At 36.6% G+C, this 26,989-nt stretch overlaps 1 protein-coding gene across 2 annotated transcripts in view; it reads left to right on the top strand.

The window, feature by feature from the left end:
• The window catches only part of ATF7IP2 (activating transcription factor 7 interacting protein 2), a 51,982-nt gene that overhangs the window by 17,978 nt on the left and 7,015 nt on the right, over positions 1-26,989 (top strand). The window contains exons 7-9 of one of the 2 annotated variants that reach the window (XM_045833747.1): positions 20,805-20,875; positions 23,200-23,255; positions 23,707-23,776. In XM_045833747.1, coding sequence (XP_045689703.1) covers positions 20,805-20,875; positions 23,200-23,255; positions 23,707-23,776 — 197 coding nt within the window. The remainder of the gene's footprint in view (positions 1-20,804; positions 20,876-23,199; positions 23,256-23,706; positions 23,777-26,989) is intronic. The other variant, XR_006785121.1, reaches the window with a different exon arrangement.

The raw sequence follows: 26,989 nt of genomic DNA on the forward strand, positions 1-26,989 counted from the left end.
TCAAATTTATCAATGGCTTATATCTATGATATGAACCATCCCCCTTGGCTCCACCAAAGTGAATAAAGAATGTACAATTTATGAAACTGTTTCAGGCAACACTCTCAGCCCATGGTGAGTGTGAGAATAGGTGTCACAAGTATGTAACTTGACTCTGACGAAGAGTTCAATGGTGAGTTTTATAAAATAGGGAAGAAACATTAGCAGTCTTAAACAAACTGTAGCAGGTCCTTGAATAATGTCATTTTGTGTAACCTTGTTTTCTTCTAATGTCAATGAGATGCTGTGAGAATTTAATTCTTGTTTATATCAATTGGCCTATGGTAAAATTGATTTTCTGATAGTTTCTTCCCTTAAAATCACAGTACCTATTGACAGTGTTACATGAGGACTTACCATATTCCAAAGAATAAAAAAAGAGGGAATGTTCTTCAATTCATTTTATGAAATCAGATCATGAAATCTAGTATAAGTGTGATACAGCAATATGAAAATTTTTAAATTTTACAGAAATGAAAATTACAGTTCACTTTCAGTCCACTTTTATGCATGAAATAAATGCAGGTGTCTTAAATAAAATACTAGTGAAACAAAATCAGCAGTCCACAAAAGCCGAGCTTGTCCAAGAAATGCTGCAAGATTGGTTCAACCAACAAAAAATAATTTGCCAGGAGAATAATCATCAGCTTACAATAAAATGAAAGATAAACACCATGCCCTGGTTGGTGTGGCACAGTAGAATGAGCACCAGCCTGTAAACCAAAAGGTCACAGGTTCAATTCCCAGTCAGGGCACATGCCTGGGTTATGGGTCCTGAGAACCACATGTGTAAGAGACAACCAATAGATGTTTCTTTTCTTCTCCTTCTTTCTCCCTTCCCCAGTCTCTATAAATAAATAATTAAAGGATGGAAGAAAGGAAGGGAGGGAGGGAGGAAGGGAGGGAAGGAAGGAAGGAAGGAAGAAAGGAAGAAAGAAAGAAAGAAAGGAAGAAAGAATGAAGGAAGAGAAGGGAAGGGAGGGGAAAGAAAAGAAAAGAAAAAGGAAAGGAAAAGAAAAAAGAAAAGAAAAGAAAAGAAAGGAAAAATCTTTAAAAAAAAAACACAAAACAACCACTGCCCTGGCTGGCGTAGCTCAGTGGATTGAGCGCAGGCTGTGAACCAAAGTGTCGCAGGTTCGATTCCCAGTCAGGGCACATGCCTGGGTTGCAGGCCACAGCCCCCAGCAACCGCACATGGATGTTTCTCTTTCTCTCTCTTTCTCCCTGCCCCCTTCCCTCTCTAAAAATAAATAAATAAAATCTTTAAAAAAAACAAACAAACAACCACCTACAGCTCCTCGGCGGGCAATTCCTGACTCTGGTGGTCCCTATAGGTCTCTGCTCCAGCTCTGGTCTGGCTCAGCAGCCCAGCACAGATGCCGCTGGCCCATTATTTGGGCCATGGCCAACATGGAACAAATGGTACAGTCTGGTGGATGAAATCAAGTGCTTTGAGCAGAATCCACGTTGTGGCTATGAAGTTACTTGAGCTTCTGAGGAGCTCCTGAGGCAGCACTACATTGACCTGAAAGACCACCCATTCTATCTCAGACTGGTGAAGTACATGAACTCAGGACCTGTGGTAGTGATGGTCAGGGGCTGAATGTGATGAAGGGGAGAATGATGCTTGGGGGGACCAATCCAGCAGATTTTAAGCCAGACATCATTTGCAGAGACTTTTGCATTCAAGTAGGCAGGAATGTCATTCACAGCAGTGAGTGAGTAAAAAGTACCTATGGTTTAAGCCCAAGAACTGGTTGACTACAGGTCTTGTGCTTTTGACTGGATCTGTATGAATAAGATGTAGACAAAGCATTAGTCCCCTTTGGCTCCACTTGGATGTGTCCTTGGACACAGCTCTTCATTCCATTGACTTAGAAGCAATAGGATTGATCTTTTCTAAAGCATAAAGCCTTTGGAAACTAGAGGAGTGGGGGATGACACCATCTACAAAAACCCTAAAACAAATCTGATGTTGAAATATTGGAAATATTCCTTTAGGATATAAAAAGGAAAAAGGATGCTTACTCTTACCACTTTAACATTACACTATTATACTGTATATCTTGCCTAATGCAAAAAGAAAAAAATGACAGAAAACCAAAATAAAAGGATTCAAAAAGAAAGAAGAATTAATATTTCTACTATTCTTAAGTGATTGGGAATCTGCACATTGGGATCTACCTAATATTTTTTAAAGGCCATAGTGTTCCATTATGTGAATGTCAAACCCTCTATTTTAGGCACTTAAATTGTTTCCATTCTTTTTGTTTAAGATTTTATTTATTTATTTTTAGAGAAAGGGGAAGGGAAGGAGAAAGAGAGGGAGAGAAACATCAATGTGTGGATGCCTCTCACATTCCCCTTACTAGGGACCTGGCCTGCAACCCAGGCATGTGTGCTGACTGGGAATTGAACCAGCAACCCTTTGGTTCGCAGGCCAGCTCTCAGTACACTGAGCCACACCAGCCAGGGCTACTTTTGTTTAATTTATAGAGAACCATTTCAGTCAGTTTTTCAGTGTATAGTTTTATGGAACTTGACAAGCTGATTTGATTTTTAAGTGTATATGTAAATGTAATAGTTTAAAAGGCCAAGATATTCTTTAAGTAGAGAAAGAAAATGGAAGGAATTTGCCATCAGAGGTCAAAACATTTAAAAAACGCAGTAATTAGGATAATGTTATATTGGCAAGTATGGGATAATGTGATATTGCCAAGTAGAGAAGTGTAGCAGAGCCCAGAAACCTATACATGTATGTATTTGTGATATGTTGTGATATGTGATGGAGACTGTTTGGCAGATCATTTAGGAAATAATTGACTTTCAGTAATTACTTTTCAGTAATTGACTTTTCAGTTGTTAATTTGCTATTCATTTTGGGTGAAATATGACAGAAATTGGATCCCAGTGCCGGGCTATACATAAAAATCAGTCTCATGGATTAAAGAATTCTCTAAAGGGAAATTCTGAAGCTTTTAGATGGTAATATAAAATACTGTCATGAACTTCAGATAAGGAAAGATTTCTTAAGACAAAAATACCCTTGCAATAAAAGAAAAAAATGATCAGTTTTACCACATTAAAATTAGAAACTTCTTTTCTCAAAAGGCACAATAAAGATAGTGAGAAGACAGGCCATCAAGTGGGAGAAGATAATCACAGCACACATAACCTGTAGTGGACTAGTCCCAGAATGTTTATAAAGAACTTCAAATATCAATGAGTAAAACCAGATAATACAAAAGAAAAATGGGCAAAAGACTTGTCCATCTGCTTCACAAAAGAGGAAGTCAAATGGCCAATAAATATATGAAAAGGTGCTCATCTTCATTAGTAATCAGGGAAATGCAAATTAAAACCACAGCAAGATTACTATTTGATAACAGGTAAGGAAAAGTAAAACATCCTAAAATAAAACCTTACCAGGTATTGGTGTGGTTTGGAAATAAAAGGATTTGGTTTTATTGAATATTTTGTTGTTGGGTGAGTAAATTGGTATAGTATTTTAGAAAAAAATAAGGTTTTGTCTAGAAATTTTGAAGATCTGAATATCCTTTTACCTAGTAGCCTCATCCCTTGATATATACCCCAGCTAGAGATAAGTACACATGTGCAATAAGATATATGTATAGGAATGTTTATTCGGAGCATTTTCCATAAAGCCAAATATTGGAAGGAAAAAATGTCCATCTACAATTGAAAAGAAAAATTGCAGCAGGTCCATATAGTGGGGTTCTGTATGTTAATGAAAGTGGAAGTACAGTCACATACAATATGAGTAACTCCCACAAGGCATTGAAAAGCAGACATGAAAGAATAGTATGATTCCATTCCAATGAAGTTCAAAAATAGCCAGGAAAAAAGGGAAAAATATATCTATATATAACTTAGGAATTCAGAGAGAAAACAAGAAAATTAATACTAAAAATGCTAATTTTAGAGAAGATTTATGATATAGGATAAGGAACACAAATTTCTGAACTGCCGATAATTTAAAATGCGTGGTGGCTATGTGAGTGCTAGTTTTATTATTAGGCTGAACATGTATTTTTAATTCAATTAGAAAATAATTATCTATAAACTAGAAATTTTAAATCATGTGTGTTTTATATAATCTTACTGATGTATGTGAGTTCATAACTATAGTCTTACTACTTGTTTTCTATTTGTCCCATCTATTTTTATGGTCCTTTGTCCTTATATACGTCTGTCTGTCTATTTTAGAATTCTTGTGGATCTTCTTTTTCCTTTCCCCATTATCTTGTTAAGTAAACATCTTTCATTGTTCCTTTAGAAGTTATCTTGGCCCTGGCTGGTGTAGCTCAGTGGATTGAGTGCAGGCTGCGAATCAAAGCATTGCAGGTTTGATTCCCAGTCAGGGCACATGCCCGGGTTGTGGGCCAGGTCCCCAGTGGGGGCCACATGAAAGGCAACCACACATTGATGTTTCTCTCTCTTTCTCCTTTCCTTCCCCTCTCTAAAAATAAATAAATAAAATCTTTTAAAAAAAGAAGTTATCTTAAAGATTATGGTATGGATTCTTGGTTCTAATATTAGAGTATAATATTAATTTTTGCTTTTACCATTTTGTAGGCAGTGTTTGGCCTTAGAACATTTTAACTCTATTTACTCTCCCACATCTTTTGTATTTTCATGCACTTTAATTTTACATTATTTTAAACCTCACAAAATAATATCACTTTTTTGTAAACTCATTAGTCACTTAGAGTTACCCAAATATTTACCATTTCCATTATTTTTCATTTCTTCCTGTATTTTCATCTTTCCATCTGGGATAATTTTGCTTCTACCTGAAGAACTCCATTCGTTATTTCTTTATTTAGGTCTTCTCAGGTTAAGTTCTGTCGGTTATTTGTCTGGAAATACCTTCATTTTGTCTTCATTTTTACAGGATATTTTAACATGAGTATTGAATTGTAGATTGACAGTTACTGTTTTTCAGCACTTTCAGTGTCAGTATGTTGTCTTCTGACTTCTATACTTTCTTTCAAAAGTTAGACATCAGTTTTCTGTTGCTTCTGTGAGGATCGTGTCTGTATTTCTCTAGCTCCTTTTAAGATCTTCTTCTTATCTTTGCTTTTCATTAGTATGATGCTAGTTAGGGACTGTTTTGTTTTGCTTTTTAATTTACCCTGCTTTGGGCTCATAGCCCTTGATTCTGTGGCTTGACATCTTTCATTGTCTTTGGAAAATTGTTAGCCATTATCTCTTTAGATACTGCTTCTGCACCATTCTATCTTTTCTCCCCTCTTAATATTCTAATTACATGCTTCTCTGTACACTCCACCTTTTCTGTTCTCCATGTTGTGATCGGGGTATTTTCTACTGCCTCTTTTCCAGTTTGTTAATCCTCTCTTTAGCTAGATCCAAGTGGCTGTTAAGCCCATGTATTGAGTTCCATTGGATTCCTTTTTATAGATTCAAGTTCTCTAGTGAAATTCTTCCTTTTGTCATTCCTATGTTAAACATTTTATCACTTATTTTCTGATCCATTGCTCAGGACTTTGGGTTACTTTGAGCTCTATTTCTATTTGCAGTTTTTCACCTTGGTCCTATTTCTTAATTGTACCTGCTTTTTAAAAAAAAATTTGAATCTTGGACATTGTGTATTAAAAATTGTAGAGGCCCTAAATGATGTTACCTTCCAGCACAGTGGGTTCACCCTATATTCTGGCAGGCAGCAAGGGATACAGCCTCTCTTGATGGTTTTAAAACATGCCTACATATACTTTAATATGCCTTCCTTTAAAAAAGTGTAGCCTAATTCTCTTTCTTGGGCTATGCTTAGTGACAGCAGATAGAATATAATAAAAGTGACAGTATGTAATTAGATCATAAAAGACATCATAGCTTCCTTGCTTTCTCTTGGATTGGTTGCTCTGGGGCAAGGTGATTGCCATGATAGCATGGCAAAAACAGGATAGTTGAGAACATTGAGCAAGCTATGCAGAGTTCCACATGGTGAAGCACCCTGCCAACAGCCATGTGAGTAAGCCATTTTGGAGGCAGAACTTCCAGCCCCAGTCATGCCTTCACATGAGTATAGCCCCTGCCAAGTCATTATCCTGACTGCAACCCACGAAAGATCCTTAGTCAAAACCCTCCAACTATACTGCTTCCTACTTTACTCACAGAAAACTTGAAACAATAAATGTTTATTTCTTTAAGCCATTATGTTTTGGGATAAGCTATTGTATAGCGGTAGATAAATCATACATTTCAATCTACTAGGGATTTGAGCAGAACTGAGGCTGATTTGCAATCTTTATAAGATTCAGTCTATTCTGATTTTTTTCCCCAGTTTCTATGATGTCACCCTTCAAAAGTTCCACCAAGATGCCTGGGGGTTTCTTATGGCTCCCCTTCTCTATTGCTGGTCTTGTACTCCAATGTTTATCTCCCCAGTACATTTCACTGTAATTTCAGCCACTTTATGCTTGGCTTCTTAGTATTCCTGAATGGCTTGACAAATGCCTTAAGAGGAACAAATACTACTGGCAAGTGTCTAATCTACATCTTGATACCTTCATCTTCCCTGGGATCTTAGTTCCTTAGGTCTTGGCTTCCACCACAGCTTTCTGATCTCTTCAAACAGATATTTTAATTTTTTCTTAAAAATTTTAATAGAGCTTTTCAAATTTTTCAAGTGGGTGGGGCTACATTGTAGCAATTCTACATAGCAATTTATGTTATTTTGGGAAATATTTAAGAAATAAAGGAAGATTTTTTTACAAAAAAAAGAAACTTTGTTTGCATATCATAAATCTAGAGAAAGCCAGGTTTAATTGTTTTGTCTGATAGCCCAAGTATTGAAGGAATTAATGTCATTACTAACTTTGTATATATAATAATGATTGGATTTAGAAATTCAGGCATTTTTCTTTTTAGAATGTGAAAGGCATAACAGCTGAGCTGAAGAATCTCATAGAAGAGAAAGCTAATGGACCAGAACACTTATTTGATAAAGAAGGAACGTGCTTAAATAGGAAGAAACTATTTTTATGTGCTGTCATTTCCAAAGATCAAAGTAAGCATCAAGGTCTAAGGCACCCAAGAACAGACCACTTCACCAGTGCTGATTGATTGAAACATTAATATTGTCTAAAAAATAAGTCCTGCATTGAATTTCTCATGAAGAAATGTTTACAAAGATACAGAGGAGAAAAAAGTAGTTACCAGCCACAGTATTTTAAGAGATTTTCTATTTTTCAGGTGTTCTTTCCTATTTATTCTTTAATAGCATTTATTTAGTCCTAATAATAAACTTATCCCTCTTTTGCAGATGAGGAAACCAAGGCATATTTCTAGCTAGTAAATAAAAGAGCCAGAAATGTAGATGCAGGCAATTTTGTCTCTAGAACCCATGTTCTTAATCTTCTATATTATTATAATAGCTGGAGAATTCTAATTACTAATTTTAAACACAGAAACTTTTCTCCAAGGTAAAATACAAATAGAAAACATGTTAAGTGCATCCAGATGACCATGAAAATCATTAGTGCCCTTAATTTTCCTCCCAGACATGGTTCATTTTAAAAAGAGCTATTATTGGAACCAGTCAGTAGAACAGTTTCATGAAAGTTATATATTTTTAAATGCTCATGGAATTCTGAATAGATTCCAGATCTATAGATAGAGTCTTCAGAATAAAAATTAACAGCTTTATTCACACACAATTATTTTTTTATTTTTTATTTCTTGATTTGAAGGGGAGAAAGACATTGATTTGTTGCTCTACTTATTTATGCATTCATTGGTTGCTTCTTGTATGTACCCTGACCAGAGATCAAACCGGCAACGTTGGCATATTGGGACAACACTCTAATTGACTAGCTACCTGGCCAGGGGACACACAGTTATTGTCAAAGTTAATTAACATGGAATACCTACTGGGAATTACACAAACAGCAAGTGTATAGCATGGTGAATTTTGACAAATCCAAGTAACATGTGAACTATCACTCTGATTAAAAACAATAGCACTGGTATCCAGTCTGGTTTATACCACACTCGCAGTCACCAATCCCACACCTACCATACCAACCTAAGTAACCACCATTCTAACTTCTAACACCATTAGTTGTTTATGTTTGCTCTTCACCTTCATATGAATGGAATCATACTACATGAACTCTGCTATCTTGCCTTTTTTGCCCAACATTCTATGTTGTGAAATTCATCCAAGCCATTGCTCAACAACAATAATTTGTTCATTATCACTGCTATATAATGTCCATAATATGAACTCACCACAATTTACTCATTTACAACTTTTGATAGGAATCTGGATTTGTTGATGGGGGAAATTATGAATAGCCCTGCTATGAACATTCTTTGACATGTCTTTTGGTGAATATACTTACATACTGCATTTCTCTTGGACAACTGCCCAGAAGTGGAATTGGTAGACCTATAGGCTATGTGTATTTTCAGATTTTATAGATGCTACCTAACGCTTTACCAAAGAAGTCGTACCACATTATGCTCTCAATTAAAGAATATAAGGTTTCTGTTACTTCATATTTTTGCCAACGGTTGGTATTATCTGCCTATTTTCATTTTAGCCACACTGGTATGTTTATTAGCCATTGGATATTTTCTTTTATAAAGTTCCTCTGAGACTTGCACTTTTTTTGAGATGCCTTTCTTTTCACATTTTTATCAGGTACATTAACTGTAAATATCTTTTTCCCAACCCAAATCTTCCCACTTCTGTGTCTTTATGTAAATTCACTCTTCTTAATTTCAGTGTACTCTTTTTCATAGATTCTACTTTTCTGATGAATGTTCCATTTGTTTTAACTATGTTCTCTACCTTTCCTCAGTATTCTTAAAACCATAAATCATAGTTTAATTCCATTGTATTATAACTTCAGTATATGGACCATTTATGCATCTGTTTCTATTGGTGTTCTGTCGGTTTCTGGTCATTTGATTTTTTCTGTTGCCATACTTGATAATTTCTGAAAAATTGGTGGGATAAGATTTTTCTCTTTTCTGGCAAATAAACTAGGGCTTCATCATGTAATCTACTCAGGGAACTATAAATTGGTGCTTGTTTTCATTTTGATAATAATTTTCCTATTTCTTGTACATTCTGATTCCTCTTTTTTTTTTCATTTTCTTTTTATTTTATTGTTGTTCAAGTACATTTGTCTGCCTTTCCCCCCAACCCCAGCCATCCTTACCTCCCTACCCAGATGCCACCCTCGGTTTGTTTTGTCTATGCATCCTTTATAGTTGTTCCTAAAAACCCTTCATCCTTTTACCCGCTTATGCCTTCACACCTCCCCTATGGTTACTGTCTGTTTGTTCATAATTTCTTTGTCTCTGGTTAAATTTTGCTTCCTTGTTTGTTTTGTTGATTAGGTTCCACTTATAGGTGAGATAATATGGTATTTGTCTTTCACTGCCTGACTTATTTCACTTAGCATAATAATGCTCTCCAGTTCCATCTATGCTGTTACAAAGGGTAGGAGCTCCTTCTTTCTTTCTGCTGTATAGAATTCCATTGTGTAAATGTACCATAGTATTTTGATCCATTCATTTACTGATGGGCACTTATGTTGCTTCCAACACTTGGCTATTGTAAATTGTGCTGCTATGAACATTGGGGTGCATAGGTGCTTATGAATTGGTGTTTCAGGATTCTCAGGATATAATCCTAACAGTGGAATTGCTGGGTCAAAAAGCAGTTCTATTTTTAGTTTTCTGTATGGAATTTCAGTAGTGGCTGCACCAGTCTGCAATCCCACCAAAAATGCACTAGGGTTCCCTTTACTCCACATCCTCTCCAACACTTGTTGTTTGTTGATTTGTTTATGATGGCCATTCTTACCGGTGTGAAGAGGTATCTCATTGTGGTTTTAATTTGCATCTCTCTGATGGCTAGTAAAGCTGAGCATCTTTTCATATGTCTCTGGACCCTTTGTGTGTCCTCCTTGAAGAAGTGTCTGTTCAAGTCCTTTGCCCATTTTTTAATTCATTTTTTTTTGTCTTCCTAGATGGAGTCATGTGAGTTCTTTACATATTTTGGAGATCAAACCCTTGTCTGAAGTATCATTGGCAAATATGTTTTCCCATATGGTTGGTTCTCTTTTCATTTTAATACTGCTTTCTTTAGCCGTGCAGAAGCTTTTTAATTTGATGAGATCCCATTTGTTTATTCTCTCTTTTATGCCCCTTGCTCTGGGGGACATTTCGGTGAAAATATTGCTGAGTGGAATATCTGAGATTTTCCTGCCTATGTTCTCCTGAAGGACTTTTATGGTGTCATGACTTAAATATTTAAGTCTTTTATCCACCTTGAACCTATTTTTGTGTATGGTGTAAGTTGATGATTGAGTTACATTTTTTTGCATATAGCTGTCCAGATCTCCCAACACCATTTGTTGAAGAGGCTATTTTACTCCATTTTAGGTTGCTGCCCCTTTTGTCGAAAACTAATTGATCATAGAGACTTGGGTTTATTTCTGGGCTTTCTGTTCTATTCTGTTGGTCTATGTGTCTGTTCTTATGCCAGTACCAGGCTGTTTTGGTTATAGTGGCCTTGGAATACAGTTTGATATCAGGTATTGTGATACCTCCTACTTTGTTGTTGTTTCTCAAAATTGTTGTAGCTATTTGGGGTCATTTATGGTTCCATATAAATTTTTGAACTGTTCTATATCTGTGAAGGATGCCATTGGTACTTTAGTGGGGATCGCATTGAATCTATAAATTGCTTTGGGTAGTATGGACATTTTGATGATGTTAATTCTTCTAATCCATGAACACAGTATATGCTTCCATTTGTTTGTATCTTCCTTAATTTCTTTCTTTAGTGTTGTGCAGTTTTCTGAGTACAGGTCTTTTACCTCCTTGGTTAGGTTTATTCCCAGGTATTTTATTTTTCTTGTTGCTATAGCAAATGGGATGTTTTTCCTGATTTCTGTTTCTGATATTCATTGTTGGTATACAAAACTGTCTTTGATTGCTGAATATTGACTTTGTAGCCTGCTGTTTTGAAAAATTTATTTATTAGGTCGAGTAGTTTTTTGGTGGAGTCTATAGGATTTTCTATGTATATTATCCTGTCATGTGCGAACAATGACAGTTATGTTTCCTCCTTTCTAACTTGGATGCCTTTTATTTCTTTTTCTTGTCTGATTGCTGTGGCTAGAACTTCCAATACTATGTTGAATAGGAGTGGTGAAAGTGGACAACCTTGTCTTGATCCTGATCTTGGTGGGAAAGCTTTTCATTTTTGCCCATTGAGTATGATGTTGGCGGTAGGTGTCTTGTGTGTGGTCTTTATTATGTTGAGGAATGCTCCCTCTATTCCCACTTTGCTGAGCATTTCTATCATAAATGGGTGCTGTACCTTATCAAATGCTTTTCCACATCTATTGATATGATCATGTGGTTTTTGTCTTTGCTTTTGTTTATGTGATGTATTACATTTATTGATTTGCAAATATTGTACCATCCTAGCATCCCTGGGATGAATCCTACTTGATCATGGTGTATGATCTTCTTAATGTATTGCTGGATGCAGTTTGCCAATATTTTGTTGAGGATTTTAGCGTCTATGTTCATCAGTGATATTGACCTGTAGTTTTCTTTCTCTGTTGTGTCTTTATCTGGTTTTGGGATCAGGATGATGCTGGCTTCATAAAAAGAGTTTGGGAGTCTTCTGTGTTGGATTTTTTGGAATAGCTACTCCAAAATGTTTTGGACTAATTAGCTATTCCTTAAATGTTTTGTAAAATTCTCCAGTGAAATCATCCATTCCAGGGCTTTTGTGTGCCAGGAGTTTTTTGATTACTGCCTCAATTTTGTCAGCTGCTATTGGTCTGCTCAGGACTTCTGCTTCTTCTTCATTCAGTTTTCGGAGATTATATTTCCTAGAAATTTGTCCATTTCACCTGGGTTTTCACATTTATTGGCATATAGTTCTTCATAGTAATTTCTTACAACCCTTTGTATTTCTGTGGTATCAGTTGTAATCACTCTTCTTTCATTTCTGATTTTATTTGGGCCCTCTTTTTTTTTCTTGATGAGTCTGCTTAAAGACTTGTTGATTTTGTTTATCTTTTCAAAGAACCAACTCCTGGATTTATTGGTCCTTAGAATCATTCCTTTAGTCTCTATATTGTTTAATTCTGCTCTGATCTTGGCTATTTCCTTTCTCCTACTTGCTCTGGGCTGTCTTTGTTGTTGTTCCTTCAGTCCTTGTAGATGTAGGGTTAGGTTCTTTATTTGAAATGTTTCTATCTTTTTTAACTAGACCTGTATCACTATGAACTTCCCTCTCAGGACTGCCTTTACTGTGTCCCATAAGTTTTGGACTGTTTGAGTTCATTTTCATGTGTTTCCAGAAACTTTTTGATTTCTTCCTTGATCCTATTCTTAACCCATTCATTGTCTAATAGCATGCTATTCAATATCCATGAATTTGAATGTTTTTGATTTTTTTCCTTGAGAGTGGTTTCTAGTTTCAGTCCCTTGTGGTCATGAGAAAATGCTTGATATGATTGCAGTGTTCTTGAGTTTGTTGAGGCTTGTTTTGTGTCCTATCATGTGGTCTATCTTTGAAAAAGTTCCATGTGCATTTGAAAAGAATGTGTATTTTGCTTCTTTGGGATGAAGGGCTCTATATGTATCAGTTAAGTCCATTTGATCTAGGACCTTGTTCAATGCCACAGTATCTTTGTTGATATTTTGTTAGAAAGATGTATCCATTTTTTGACAGTGGGGTGTTAAAATCCCCCACTATAATTGTGTTGCTGTCAATATTTATCTTGAAGTCCTCCAAGATTTTCCTTATGTATTTGGATGCTCCTATGTTGGTTGCATATGTGTTTATAATGTTTTTGTCTTCTTGATGGATTCTTCCCTTGAGTATTATGAAGTGTCCTTCTGGGTCTCTATTTATGGCCCTTGTTTTTAAGTCTGTTTTGTCTGATATGAGTATTGCTACCGTAGCTTTTTTTTTCCTGTTCATTTCCTTGGAATATTTTTTTCTAACCCTTCACTATCAGTCTGAAAGTCTTTTGTTCTTAGGTGGTTCTCTTGTAGGGAGCATATGTGTGTGTCATGTGTTCTTATTCATTCAGCTATTCTGTGTCTTTTGATTAGAGCATTTAATCCATTAACATTTAAGGATATTATTGATAGGTATTTGTTCATTCTGCCCCCCCCTTGGTACCTGTGTTCCTCTCTCTTTCACTTTTTCCTTTCTCTTCTTGTAGTATTCCCTGTAGCATATCTTATAGTGCTTGTTTGGTGGAGATGTATTCTTTCAGCCTCCTTTTGTTTGGGAAACTCCTTATTTCACCTTCCATTTTAATTGAGAGTCTTGCTGGGTAGAGTAATCTTGGTTGCAGGCCTTTGTTTTTCATTACTTGGAATATCTCTTGCCATTCTCTCCTGGACTGGAGTGTTTCTGTTGAAAAATCAGCTGCTAGCCTTATCAGAGCTCCTTTGTATGTTCTTGTTTCTCTATTGCTGCTTTTAAGATTCTCTCTTCATCTTTAATATTTGGCATTTTAATTATGATATGTCTTGGAGTAGACTTCTTTGGGTTCATCTTGATTGGGACTCTCTGTGCTTCCTGAACTTGCATGCTTTTTTTCCTCTCCGGGTTCTGAAAATTTTCTGTCATTATTTTTTCAAATGAGGTTTCTATCCCTTATTCCTTTTCTTCTCCTTCTGGTATCCCTCTTATTTCAATGTTGTTGCATTTCCTGTCATTATGGAGTTCCCATAAGCTATCTTCATATTTTTTAAGTCTTTTTTCTTACAGCTACTCTACCTGGGTGTTTCTTTCCACATTGTCTCCCAGCTCACTGATTTGGTCCTCTGCATCATCCAGCCTGTTTGTAATTCCTCCTGGTGTGTTTTTTATTTCCCAAAATGTATTTTTCATTTCTTCTTGGTTTTTGTTTATGGTTTCCATTTACTTTTTCATATTGTTGTAGTTCTCACTCAGTGCCTGGTAGTTGTCTGTGAGCTCCTTGAGCATCCTTATAACCATTCTTTTGAATTCTAGATCTGATAGTTTGCTTACCTCCATTTCATTTAGCTCTTTTAGTGGGGAGTCTTCCATTCCTTTTGACTGCAGGTTCTTTTTTTTGTCTCCCTGTTTTAGGTGACTCTTTTTGTTTGTTTCTGTGCTTCCTGGTGTTCTGCTTTGCTAGCTGTCTTTGTAGGGTGAACTTCTATTGTAGGAGTTCTGTGGGATTCAGGGGTATGGTCTCTCTGATCTCCTTGTATGGATGCTCTAGGGTTGCCCTTTCCTCTGTTTGTGTGGGCTCCTTTGTTGTATTTGGGCTTTTACCTTTTGGTGGTTCCTTTGTTGGTGGGTTCTCTCCTCCAGAAGGTATACTGATATTCATGGCTCCCACATATTCTTTCATGTGATCAGTGGCAGGGGATAGGCAAAATGTATTAAGACAGTTGGAGAGTATTCTATAGTATTTAAGTTCTAAGAAGTAGAGAAGAGATAGGAGATCCTTTGGATAAATATAGCATTAACCATGATATTTCACCCAACTAGCCACTTTTTATAATAGGTGAAAGAGAGAAAGACTGTTGTTAGAGGGAAGGAGGATTGTGAGCTCAATCCAGAAAACAGATTACTTGTGCAAGGTTAGATGGTGTGATATAGTGAGAGTAAAGAATGGAAAGTAGGTGTAGTGTGTGAGAGAATAGACTTTAACCACAACAATGATGAAGCTCAGGAGAATAAGGTAATGGGTTAAGATCAGCAGGTATGCCATGTAGTGTTTACAACTGTATGGAACAACAATTATTTACAGTAGTATTGGAACAGCAATAATATGACAAGAAATACATGATTTGGAGAACAAGAATAGAAAGTACACGATCAAGAATAGTGTGTTATTGGAACATGAGTGAGGTGAAAGAAGGAAAATTAAAATACACTATGAAAGAGAGAACAAGGAAAACCAATCAAACAATGCAATTAAACAGAAAGAAAAAGGAAGAAAAGTAAACAGAAAGAAGAGAAATTAAAAAAAATGGTAATAAGAGAAGTAAAAATAATAAAATAATAATAATTCAAATAAACAATAAAATGCCAATTCTATGGGGTGGCAAAGTGAAATTTGTCTAGTTTCTCAGTTTTTGGGATTAGCCTGTGCTCCCTCCTTGCATCTGTCTGTGATCCTTTCACAAGTCCAGGTTTTATTGTCTCACTTGGGGGAAGAAAGAAAATGAGACAGAGAGAGAGAGGAAAGATAAAACTAAGCCTCCTGCTGACTTAACCCATTGAGGGAGTTTAGCTGGTCTTCCTGGATGCCACAGGAAGGGGGGGTGGGCTTTGTTTTTCTCCCTTCCTGTGGTTTTGTGAGTATGGGGGCCAGGTGTGGGCCACAATATTCACATTGCCCAGGTCCTTTGTGAGGTGCTGTGTCCCCACTGCCCATCTGTGTCAGGTGTGCACCTTTAACCCACGAGTTGCACCAGGGTCCATGTAGTGTGCTTCCTTCTTGCTTTCAGTGAGCCCACTGTGGCAGGAGCCCGCCGCTGGAAAATCAGCCAATCACCCTCAGAGCAAGTGGTGTGAGCCAGCTGGTGGGCAGGAGTTTATTACAAAGCAGCTGCGGTCCTCTTTTTTTTTATTTTTGAGTAAAAGCCTCCTGTTTAAGCTCACCATTCTTAACAAGCATTGCCGGGCTTTTCATACAGCCCCACTTTCTACCCAGACTGGAGACTATCCATGTCAGTGTCCACCATGGCCCAGTTCTTCTCCCTTCTCCAGCTATCACCCATTTCCCCAATTTCTCTGGTAATGACCTAGCCAGCATCCACAGTCCCAGCAGGTGTACACAGCCTCTGTGTTTCCCACTTCATCTCAATTCCTCCCAGCTACTTTAAGCATCCAGGTCCCTCTTAGTGCTGGGCTGCCCTCCCTTCTCTGGTAGGGGAGGGAACTGGTGATCTAACTCTCCTCCAAGTATCCTGCAGCAGATGCCAGGTGGGTGGCCTAGTTCCCTGGGCAGATCCCAGAGACCTTAGCGTCCCAACACAATCCCGTCACCATCTGTTTTTTCAATGTCCTCTACAACTTTTGGCCTGCAAACTTCATATAAGCTGGGATTCCACTGGCTGTTCACTCTATTCCTCAGAAGATCGGCTAGGTGTTCCAGCTGGGCACAGGGAGAACTGGGCTCCGCTCCACCTACCTTGCTGCTATCTTCCATCTCCCATTCTGGTTCTTAAGACATAGCCCTCCATGGATTCTGGGAAAATATGAAATTATAAGAGGCTGGAGAAAGAACCATTGAAAAGAAGGTGGCCAAACATTTCTTGGCAGTTTTACAGAGGTCAGGTATTTTGCTTTCCCATTGGCTGTGATGTCCCATGTAATGTCATGGAACAGCAGGTAGAGTCTTTAAACAGGTATAGCTATAATGGGGCTAAATTAGTCCTGGACTAAATACAACAGTGGACTTGCCCAAGGAATCGCACAAATTCTGAATAATTCATCTGCATGCCAAAACAAAGTCCAACACTCTTTGAAGGGATGAAACATCATCTAACACTGTAAATATTACAGTGCCAGGCATCTAATAAAAAAACAGATATGCAAAGTAGCAAATAACCCATAACAAGAAGAAAATGGAAATGATTAAAACAAATGTGGGAATTTAGCAGACAACAACATAAAGCAGCTATCGTCAGTATGTTCTTTGTGTTCATCAATATAGTGGAAAATCTTAACATGATGAAAGAAATAGGAGGTATGCAGGGGAAAAGACCTACATTGAACTTCAGAGATGAAAAAGACAATAAAGTGAAAAGTACATTGGATAAGACCAACAACATAATAACTGATTTTTTTTAAAATCAGTGAAATAGCAATAGAAACTATTCAAACAAAAGCATGAGGAGAGAAAGACTACCCAAAAAATGACCACAGCATCAGAGAACTATGAAACACTATCAAACAGTCATATATATATATATATTCCATATTTTTATATATATATATTCCATATATATATTCCATATATATGTGTGTATATATATATAAAATTGGAGTATCACTAGGCAGGGGGCGATTGGATCAGAAAAATATAATGTCTTAAAATTTTTCCAAATTTGGTGAAAATTCTAAATCCATAAATATAAAAAGAAATTAACAAATTTAAGCAGAAAAAGTGTAAAGAAAAACCACATCATAATCATATTGCTGAAAGTCAGTAGTAACAGAAAATCTTAAAAGCAGCCAGAGAGAAAAGACACATTACGTAGAAAGGATTAAAAAAAAATAAGAACATCAGAAAACCTCAACTGCAAACTATGTAAACTAGAAGATATCTCTAAAGCATTGAAAGAAAACTGTTCAAATTTTTACATGTGGTGAAAATATATTTGTTCCTCTATAGACATGTAGAGGAACAAAGGATTTTTCACACTAAAAAGAAAGTGAAAAGAATACATCACCAGCAGACTTGCACTATAAGAAGTGTTAAAGAAGCTATAGCTGGTGTGGCTCAGTGAATGAGCATCAGCTTCCAAACCAAAAGGTCCTAGTTCAATTCCTGGTTAGGGCAACAGTTGAGGGTGGGGGAGGGGGCATGCAAGAGGCAACCAATTGATGTTTCTCATCTCTCACATCAATGTTTCTCTTGTCACTTTCTCCCTTCTTTCCATTCTAAAAATAAATAAAATTTTAAAAAATATATTTTAAATGAAATGTTAAAGGGAGTTCTTCAGGCAGAAGGAAAATTATACCAAATGGAAATTTAGATCTATACAGGTAAAGTAATGAAAGTGCTGGAAATTAAATGTTTGTGGATGAATATAAAATTTTCTGTTTATATATAGATGTGTATGTGTGTATTATACTACCTCTATAATATGTAGTGTTTGTATGTATTGTACTGTTTCTCTGGTATTTCTATGTACAGGCAATAAGCAGTTGGAATTTCATATTTAAAATTGGTACCATTAGCAATATAATATAAAAGAATTATATACATAGGGATAAAGTTGCCAAAATATCTGTAAGACCTAACTTCAAAACTACAAAGTAGGCTTCAGATTTCCGGTCCAGCATGTAAGGAGTCATAACTATTCAAACAACAATTAAAAAGCTGAACGAACTGAAAATATCACCAACTCTTCTTAGCTCCATCAGAGAAGTAGGGTCACAGAGCAAACTACTGACCCAAAAGTTGGAGAGACAAACAGGGGGATCAGAAACTGAGAATCACAACCTACTGGAATTGAAACAGAAACCTACAAGCAGAAATGTCCATGAGAACCAGTGTGGAGATATAAAAATCTAAAACTCTGGGGATGGGGAGACAGTTATGGGGGACACCCACAGTTTTGTGAGTTTTACCTCCAGAAGCTCTGCCAGGGCCTCACAGTGAATATTGGAAGGAAATCTCATGTTTCCAGTAGGAGGAAGGTAAAAGGAACCTTCTGAAATACACCAGCAGAGCTGTCTCTTAACAAGGCTGCCCTTGGGAGACACTCTTGTCAGAACTTAACCCACCTAAGGGAAAGGAGATACCCAACTCCTGCTCCCTGTAGCTTTCCACATGGAGGAAGGAAAATACCCAACTCTAAGCCCCTGTAGCCAAACTGTCGGACTTAAGAGGGGGCTGGGAAGGAAGGGTACTGAGAAGTACTAGTGAAGTTCACATTCCAGGGACATAGACTAACTAGAAGACTGAGACCTAATTATAGGACTAATAGAATGCTTCTCTTCCACCCCCACCTTACCACTACATTACCAAAGGTCTGTTTCTAAAGTAGTATAATGTTATGCATGAAAGTGGACTTGAATTAGTTGTATATGTGGATCACAAATTCTAAGCAATCACCAGCAAAAGAAGTATAATTGATATGTTAAAAAAGGAAAGTGGAATCATACAAAACTTTATTCATAAAATTTTATTCATAATTGCCAAAACTTAGAAGAAACCAAGATGTCCTTAAGTAGGTGAATTGATATATAACCTGTGGTACGTTCAGACAATGGAATATTAACACTGCTTAAAAAAAGAAAGAAAAATGAGCTATCAAGCTTTGAAAAGACATGGAGGAAACAAATGTATATTACGAAGTGAAAGAAGACAATTTTAAAAGGTTATATGCTGTATAATTCCAGCATAAAACCCTCTAGAAAAGACAAAAGTAACAGACAATACAAAGATCAATTGTTTCCAGTAATGCCTTTACTAGAGAGAAATGAATAGGCAGATCATGGGATTCTTTAGGGCAGAGAAACTATCCCATATGGTACCATAATGGTGGTTGCATGTCATTATACATTTGTCAGAACCCATAGCATGCACATTAAGAGTGAACCTTCCTGTAAACTATGGACTTTGGGTGATAATGTGTCAGTGTAGATTCATCTGTTGTAACAAGCGTACCATTTTGGTACAGGATTTTGATACTTGGGGTGGTGGAAAGAGAGTAGGGAACAGGGTATAGGGAACTTGCTGTACTTTCCACCAGATTTATAAACCTAAAACTGCTCTAAAGTATTACTTCTTTTAAAGTACAAAATTTTGCTGAGAGAAGGTAAAGATCCTAAATGTACAGAGATATGCCATATTCACAAATTAAAATTAAGTATTAATGTCACGTTTCCTGCATTGTTCTGTACATTTAATGCAATCTCAGTCAAAATCCTGGCAGCATTTTTTATAGAAACTAACAATCTGATTGAAAACTTAAGTGAAATGGAAAAGACCTAGAAAATGAAAACAGTGTTATGAAAGAAAAACAAAATTGGAAGATATAAACTACTTGAGTTTTAAGACTTACTTTCAAGCTATAGTAATTAAGACAACATAAGAATAGACATATAAATCAATGGACAGCTTAGAAAGTATACATATAGCTCACTGGTTTTCAAGAAAGATGCCAAAGTAATTTAATAATGAAAAGGTAGTCTTTCCAACAAATGTTGAATTAATTAACCAGAGGGGAAAAGTGAAACTCAACTCTTAACCTCACACCATGTACAAAAATAGCTTGAAATGAATTACAGATTTAAGTACAAAAACTAAAAACTAAAAACATCTGTAAGGAAGTGGTATGGAAAATTCATCTAGCAATTTTATGGGCTTAATGAAATTTGTGTCAAGTTCTTCTTAACAAAAAATACTGATTTAAATGTCAGCTCATAGAATTGGTATCAGCATCAAATGGAAACAGAAGATTAGTCTTCTGACTCAGGATATTCTGTAACTATAAGCATCATTTACCATCAATGCCTCAGTTTAGTAAATTGTGGTAAATATTGCTACCATAGTGATAAAATGTAGTTGCAGAATTAATTTTTAATAGCTTTGTTACAGTCCTATATCTGTAAGTCAGAGTATCTTAATAAGTTTTTATTCACTTAAATGTTGGTTCATTTTCATGAAGGCAAGTATATGTGCTACAGTGACTTTATACTTTCAACACTATGTATATTGTCTACTTATAGATGATGTATTTGGACTCATTGTAAGTGGATTTCTACAGAGTTTTCAAGATCCATTATTATTGGATGTCCATGAACTTTTGGTCATATAATTAATTGGTAATACATGGGTTTCTTGGGTATTTGGTTTTATCACTCCCATACCCCCACACACGATTATGAGATTATGATGATCAGTTGTAAAAGGTTATGTTAAAAGAATTGTAACCATTGATTGTATGTTTAAGCCTAATAATGTATGTTTAGTTCATTTTCATTTTTAATTTTTTTGTCATTTTAGTAATGATGATGTTATGTTGATTTCTGTGGAAAGCCCTAGTTTGACAACACCAGTTACATCAAATCTAACAGGTATCTTAAATTGATTAAAATAGAGTCTATCAAATTAGAGAGCTTCAAATCAGCATTTGTTTAGATAATTGAATATTATCTTTCAATAAAATAAAATTTCTCTCAAAAATATTTTAAGTTATATTTGATTTATATTACTTAAGTAAATAAGTGACCTCTTAATATAATTGGGGTTTCTTTTTAAACTTGTATTTATCAATTTATGGCCTTTTCTTTCTGTACTGTTTGTTTAATGGCTTTGTAAGTTATAAAACTATTTACCTTTTTTTTTAAACTATTTTTTTAAGTTTTTATTTATTTATTTATTTATTTTAGAGAGAGAGAGAGAAGAGAGGGAGATAGAGAGAGATAGAGAGAGAGAAACATCAATGTGTGGTTGCTGGGGGTTATGGCCTGCAACCCAGGAATGTACCCTGGCTGGGAATCGAACCTGCGACACTTCGGTTCGCAGCCCGCGTTCAATCCACTGAGCTACACCAGCCAGGGCAAAACTACTTACCTTTTATATACATTATTTTTACTTGTTTGCTCTAGCCTGTGTTGGTGGTTTGTTTTTTGTCTTGACTATTAAAGTTATCTTATAGTCTACCTAAGGTTTGCAGTTTGGCCATTCCTCAGTATCTTTAATTACTTTTTTAATTTTGGGTGTTTTTATAATACTGTTGTTGCTCTTTACAGTTACACTTATTGTTACACCTATGTAAAAAATCTTTAACCTTAAATTTCCAGTAAGTTTCCTCTCAAAATAACTTTTTATTTTTTATTTATTTTATTGTTTTTCAAATACAGTTGTCTCCATTTTCCCCCATCCCCTCCCCCACACCCTACCCACCCCCATCTCCCACTCCCCACCCTCAGTCCTACCTCCCTTTGGCTGTGTCCATGGGTCCTTTATACATGTTCCTTGATGACCTTTCCCCTTCTTTCCCTCATTATCCCCCTCCCCACTCCCCTCTGGTTACCGTCAGTCTATTCTTTATTTCAGTGTCTGTTTATATTTTGCTAGCTTGTTTGTTTTGTTAATCCGGTTCCACTTATAGGTGAGATCATATGGTATTTGTCTTTCACCACCTGGCTTATTTCACTTAGCATACTACTCTCCAGCTCCATCCATGACATATCACTTCACACCAGTCATAATGGCCATCATAACCAAATCAACAAACAAGTGCTAGAGAGGTTGTGGAGAAAGGGGAACCCTAGTGCACTGTTGGTGGGAATGCACACTGCTGCAGCCAATGTGGGAAACAGTATGGAATTTCCTGAAAAAACTAAAAATGGATCTGCCTTTTGACCCGGCAATTCCACTGCTGGAATTACACCCTAAGAATCCTGAAATACCAATTCAAAAGAACCTGTGCACCCCAATGTTCATAGCAGCACAATTTACGATAGCCAAATGTTGGAAGCAACCTAAGTGCCCATCAGTAAATGAATGTATCAAAAATTATGGTACATTTACACAACGGAATACTATGCAGCAGAAAGAAAGAAGGCGCTCCTACTCATCAAAAACTCTTGTTGGCCCATAATTTCTCATTCAAAGTTCTCCATTTTCTTTTCATTTTTTTGTGATATATTAGAGTATTTGCATCTTAATTTCAGAAATTTTTGCCTGTGCTTATATAGCTACTTAATTGTCCCTTTGGTATGGGCAGTTAAGATTATGAATAAAGCCGTGGCTTGTGTGGCTTAGTTGGTTGAGTGTTATCCCACAAACGGAAAGGCTGTGGATTCCATTTCCAATTAGGGTACATGCCCAGGTTGTGGGTTCAATAGCTGGTTGGGGCACATGGAAGAGGCAACTGATTGATGTTTCTCTCTCACATCAGTATTTCTTTCCCTCTCTTTTTCTGTTTCTTCCCCTCTCTTTGGAATCAATAAAAGAAAAATAATTTTTAAAGATTGTGAATAAAATAGCTTAAGGAACAGTAAACATTTATCTGAGGCTTTCTTAGTGGTTCTATGAAGAATGCTTAGCCATCTCAGATAGCCTAATCCAAAGATATTGAATAGAAAATATGTACATTTCCAAGTTTATTTCTCAAATCCTATTTATTAGGATTTGACTCTTTTCAAGAGTTACTAATACAGTTGTAAAGTTACAGAAGGATAACATCTTTTGAAGCAAAATTGGATTTTTTTTTGTACTTGCTCATCAGTCTTCAGAATAAAGTCAATTGAGTTACATTTTATGATTGTATAATAAATTGATAATTAGCACTCCATTATTGTGTTTCGGTATTCATATATAATGAAGTCCATAAATATTTAATATTTTAATGAACTTGTCAAATGATCACATTTTAATAATTTTCTTTCAGGTTCTGGAAAAGTTACATCAGGAAATTCTAATAATTTACCTAATGCTGATACTGAAGTTATTATGGTAGGTAATACATACTGTCCTTGAAATGTTGTTTATTTGAATATGTTAGTTCTAGGAACTTTAGTTTGCTGCATGTTGGATGGTTTAGCTTTGTTATTCATTCTTTGAGAGATTTGTTCTCTGAGATATTTATGTCTGACTAGTTGGTATAACCAGGTTCCAGTCTAGCTTAAACATTTAAAAAGCAAACAGCTAATGATAAACATATTTTAAAGTCATGCATACCAAATTAATTTATTTGGATTCTGCCTAGTCATATTCTCAGAAACTATACAGTATTTCATGAGTTTCTTTGTCACAGGAGAGTTAAGTTAAACCATAAAAACTTAAAAAATGTTCAGTCTCTAGCTTCTGTATAGTAGTTTAAAATGATGAATTTTATTTTTTAAAACCATTTTTATTATTGAGGCAAAAATCTAATTTTTTTAATCTAACTTTTCAGGCTATAGAGAAAAAGAAATTTGGTTCTGTGATTGATCTGACAAAAGAAGGCCTATCAAACTGCAACACAGGTAAAGGGTTTGTCTTTTAAAGAGGGAAGAATAACAACTCAAAATGTGTTTGGCTTGTTTGTTAAGTTTGTTTTTGTGTGCGTGTCTTTTATAGCTCTATGCAATTTAGTCACATGTATAGACTCATTTATTTGTCAGCACAATCAAATTACACAACTGTGCTCTCACTATAGGATTCCCTCATGCTTACCATTTTATAGGCACACCTATTTTCTGCCCTCAGTCCCTTAACCAGGACGACCATGAATCTGTTTTCACCTTTATAATTATGTTATTTGATGATTTGATATAAATGTGATGATATAGTGTGTATCCTTCTGAGATTGGCTTCTTTCACTTAGCATAATTCCCTGTGAGGGTCATTTAAGTTGTTGGGTGTATTAGTAGTGTTATTTTCTGTTGCTGAGTAGTATTCCATGATATGCATGTACAACTGTTTATGCATCATAGTTTATCCATTCGCTCATTGAAAGATATCTAGGTTGTTTAAGGCTATTATGAATATCTTTTTTTTTTTTTTACCTATGACACACAAGTTTATTTCCTTAATCATAACAATGGCAGTTGTGAGACTACGCTACAGCATGTAAATAAATCCAACAAAAGGCACTGGAGAAAAAAGGAGAGACTTTATTCAAATAACAGTTTGCAAACCTGGAAAACAAGGCCTTGATTACAAACAAAGTGTGCTCTCCTGAGATAAAGAAGAGGCCATTTTTTTTTTTTGTGGAAAATTTCCAATCCATAGTTCCCATTTTAATCTGCTTCATGTAAATGAGGTTTCCAAATTTACAATTTAGATTGTTCGGTATACCTTTTGGGTTTTTTTTTGTTTGCATCTTTTGTATTTTATTGTTGTTCAAGTACAGTTATCTGCCTTTTCCTCCCACCCCAGGCACCCCTGTGGGGATAGTATATATTTAAATAAGGGTAGATTTTGTACAGTTCTGATTGGTTGGGGCAGGCCATAGACTATTGGTTGGATGGTAACTTGGCAATAACTGAACAAAGAACTTCTCGGCAGTGACTGACTCAGGCAGCAGCGTAAACACACAGGGGAAACCAAGAGTTCAGCTTGTGGTTCTTGGAGGGCCCTGTCAGTAAACATCTAGATTTTTAATTTTGAAGTTAGGACCACTTTATTGTAGGGAGGGAATCTGAGTCCCTCTCAGTAGATGAATTCCTTCTTGGGGTTCACAGGCATATCATGGAAGTGTAGAGGGAGTGACAGCAGTGCCTATTTCTCAGATTTAAACAAGAAGAAATAAAGTACAGACTTTGGAGGCTGGTAATCAATTACACAGTTTCATCTCTTTACAACAATACTTGAATGTTTATGGTACTTTTTCATGAAATGTTTGAATTCTACTTATTAGCATGAGTAAATTATGTAATTTTTTTAAAATGGAAGTTAATATAGGGAGTATACGGTTCAGTTCCTTTTCTTTTTTCAACTGTGAATCCAACAAAAGTTGGAACCATTAGAATCTCCAGGCATCTCATGATAGATTTTAAAACCCTTCAATTTCTGGTTTAAAAATGAAGATTTAAAAAATGAATTGGAGAATCTTCTTGTCAAGATGGCTGCATAGGTGAACACAGCTCACCTCCTCACATAACCACATTGAAATTACAACTAAAACAACCATCAGAAATTGAGTTGAGCCCTGGCTGGTGTAGCTCAGTGGATTGAGCACCAGACTGTGAAGCCAAAAGTTGCTGGTTCAAATCCCAGTCAGGGCACATGCCTAGGTTACAGGCCAGGCCAGGTCCCCAGTAGGGGGCACATGAGGGACAAGCACACATTGATGTTTCCCTCCCTCTCTTTCTCTCCCCCTTCCCTTCTCTCTAAAAATAAATAAATAAAATCTGAAAAAAAAATTTAAAACGGGAAATTTTTCAGATTTTATTTTATTGTTTATTTTTAATAAATAAATTTTTATTATTTCATAAATGTTGAACAGAAGTCTGACAATTATGGAATTAAACCACATCCATCAAGGGGTAGAGATGTAGAACAGGCTGGTCCCACATTCATGTGTGGTGGATAAAAATTCAGGAGGAATATCTCAGGATTGAGGAGTCCCAGCCCTACAGCAGGCCACCCAGCCCAGGGTTCCAGTGCCAGGAAGATAAGTCCCCATAATTTTTCACTGCAAAAACCAGCAGGGATTGAGTCAGTGGAAGAAACTTCTGCTGGAGTCCCAAGCAGTTCCCCTTGAAGAATCCACAAATGAACTTACTCAAACTCACTCCCTTTGAGCTCCAGCACCTCCATAGCAGCTTGAAAGGCACCAGTGGCATACAGGGAGGAAGTGAAGCATCTGGTTTAAAAGTGGGAGTGAGGAGACAGCTCTCTCCTGGACAAATGTGGGCAGATACACTGTCCCTTTTCTGAGCCCTCCGCCAACAAAGCTACAGAGCCAACAGGCAGGTCTTGTATCTGAGACTCCATCAACCTGGCTAACACTATTTGCCCCACCCTGGAGATCCCCTGAGATTCCATCCCACAAAACTTATGGGCCTACCCAAACTGTTAACCGTGACTTTTCTGTATGAATGGCTGGTTTTGGCTCATGCTTCACATCTTCCTAAATGCTCTCAGACAAGCAACAGCCAGCCTCAGTAACACCCCAATGTCCATACCACTTGCTAAGAGGCCACAGGCCTGGCACTAGCAACAGCCAGCCTGGATTCACAGCTTGGCTTCACCTGGGAATCTCCAAGCCCATCACAAGTAGCAGCCATCCCAGATTGCTGTATAGCTCATGCAGGGTGGCTCCAGGCAGAAAACAGATTGCGGCTGACCTTGGCCTGTACCACCTGGATAACCTCAGGGCCAGCACACCCAGTGGACAGCTACAGACTACATCAGAGTACCACTACCCTGCCCACACATAGGTGATTATCCATGGAGTATAGAGGTTGGTGGTCAGTGGTCATAGCCAATCCTTGGAGCTGACTAGCCTGGGTAAATCCCTTCCATTGATCTGTCAAGAGCAGTCAAGGCTCAACTACAAGAGGTGGGTGTACTCAGCCCACACAAAGGGCACACTTCAAGTACTCAGCTTGGGTGATAGGAGAGGTTGTGCCACTGCACCCTACAGGACACCTACTATGCTAAGCCATTCTACCAAGACACAGAGTCATAGGAGCTATACTGAATACGTAGAAAAACACAGAGGGAGGCTGCCCAAATGAAGAGACAAAGAA

Source organism: Phyllostomus hastatus, unplaced genomic scaffold (genome assembly GCF_019186645.2).
Source record: "Phyllostomus hastatus isolate PE091 unplaced genomic scaffold, TTU_PhHast_1.1 phas_contig_173, whole genome shotgun sequence".
Classification (NCBI taxonomy): Eukaryota; Metazoa; Chordata; class Mammalia; order Chiroptera; family Phyllostomidae; genus Phyllostomus; species Phyllostomus hastatus.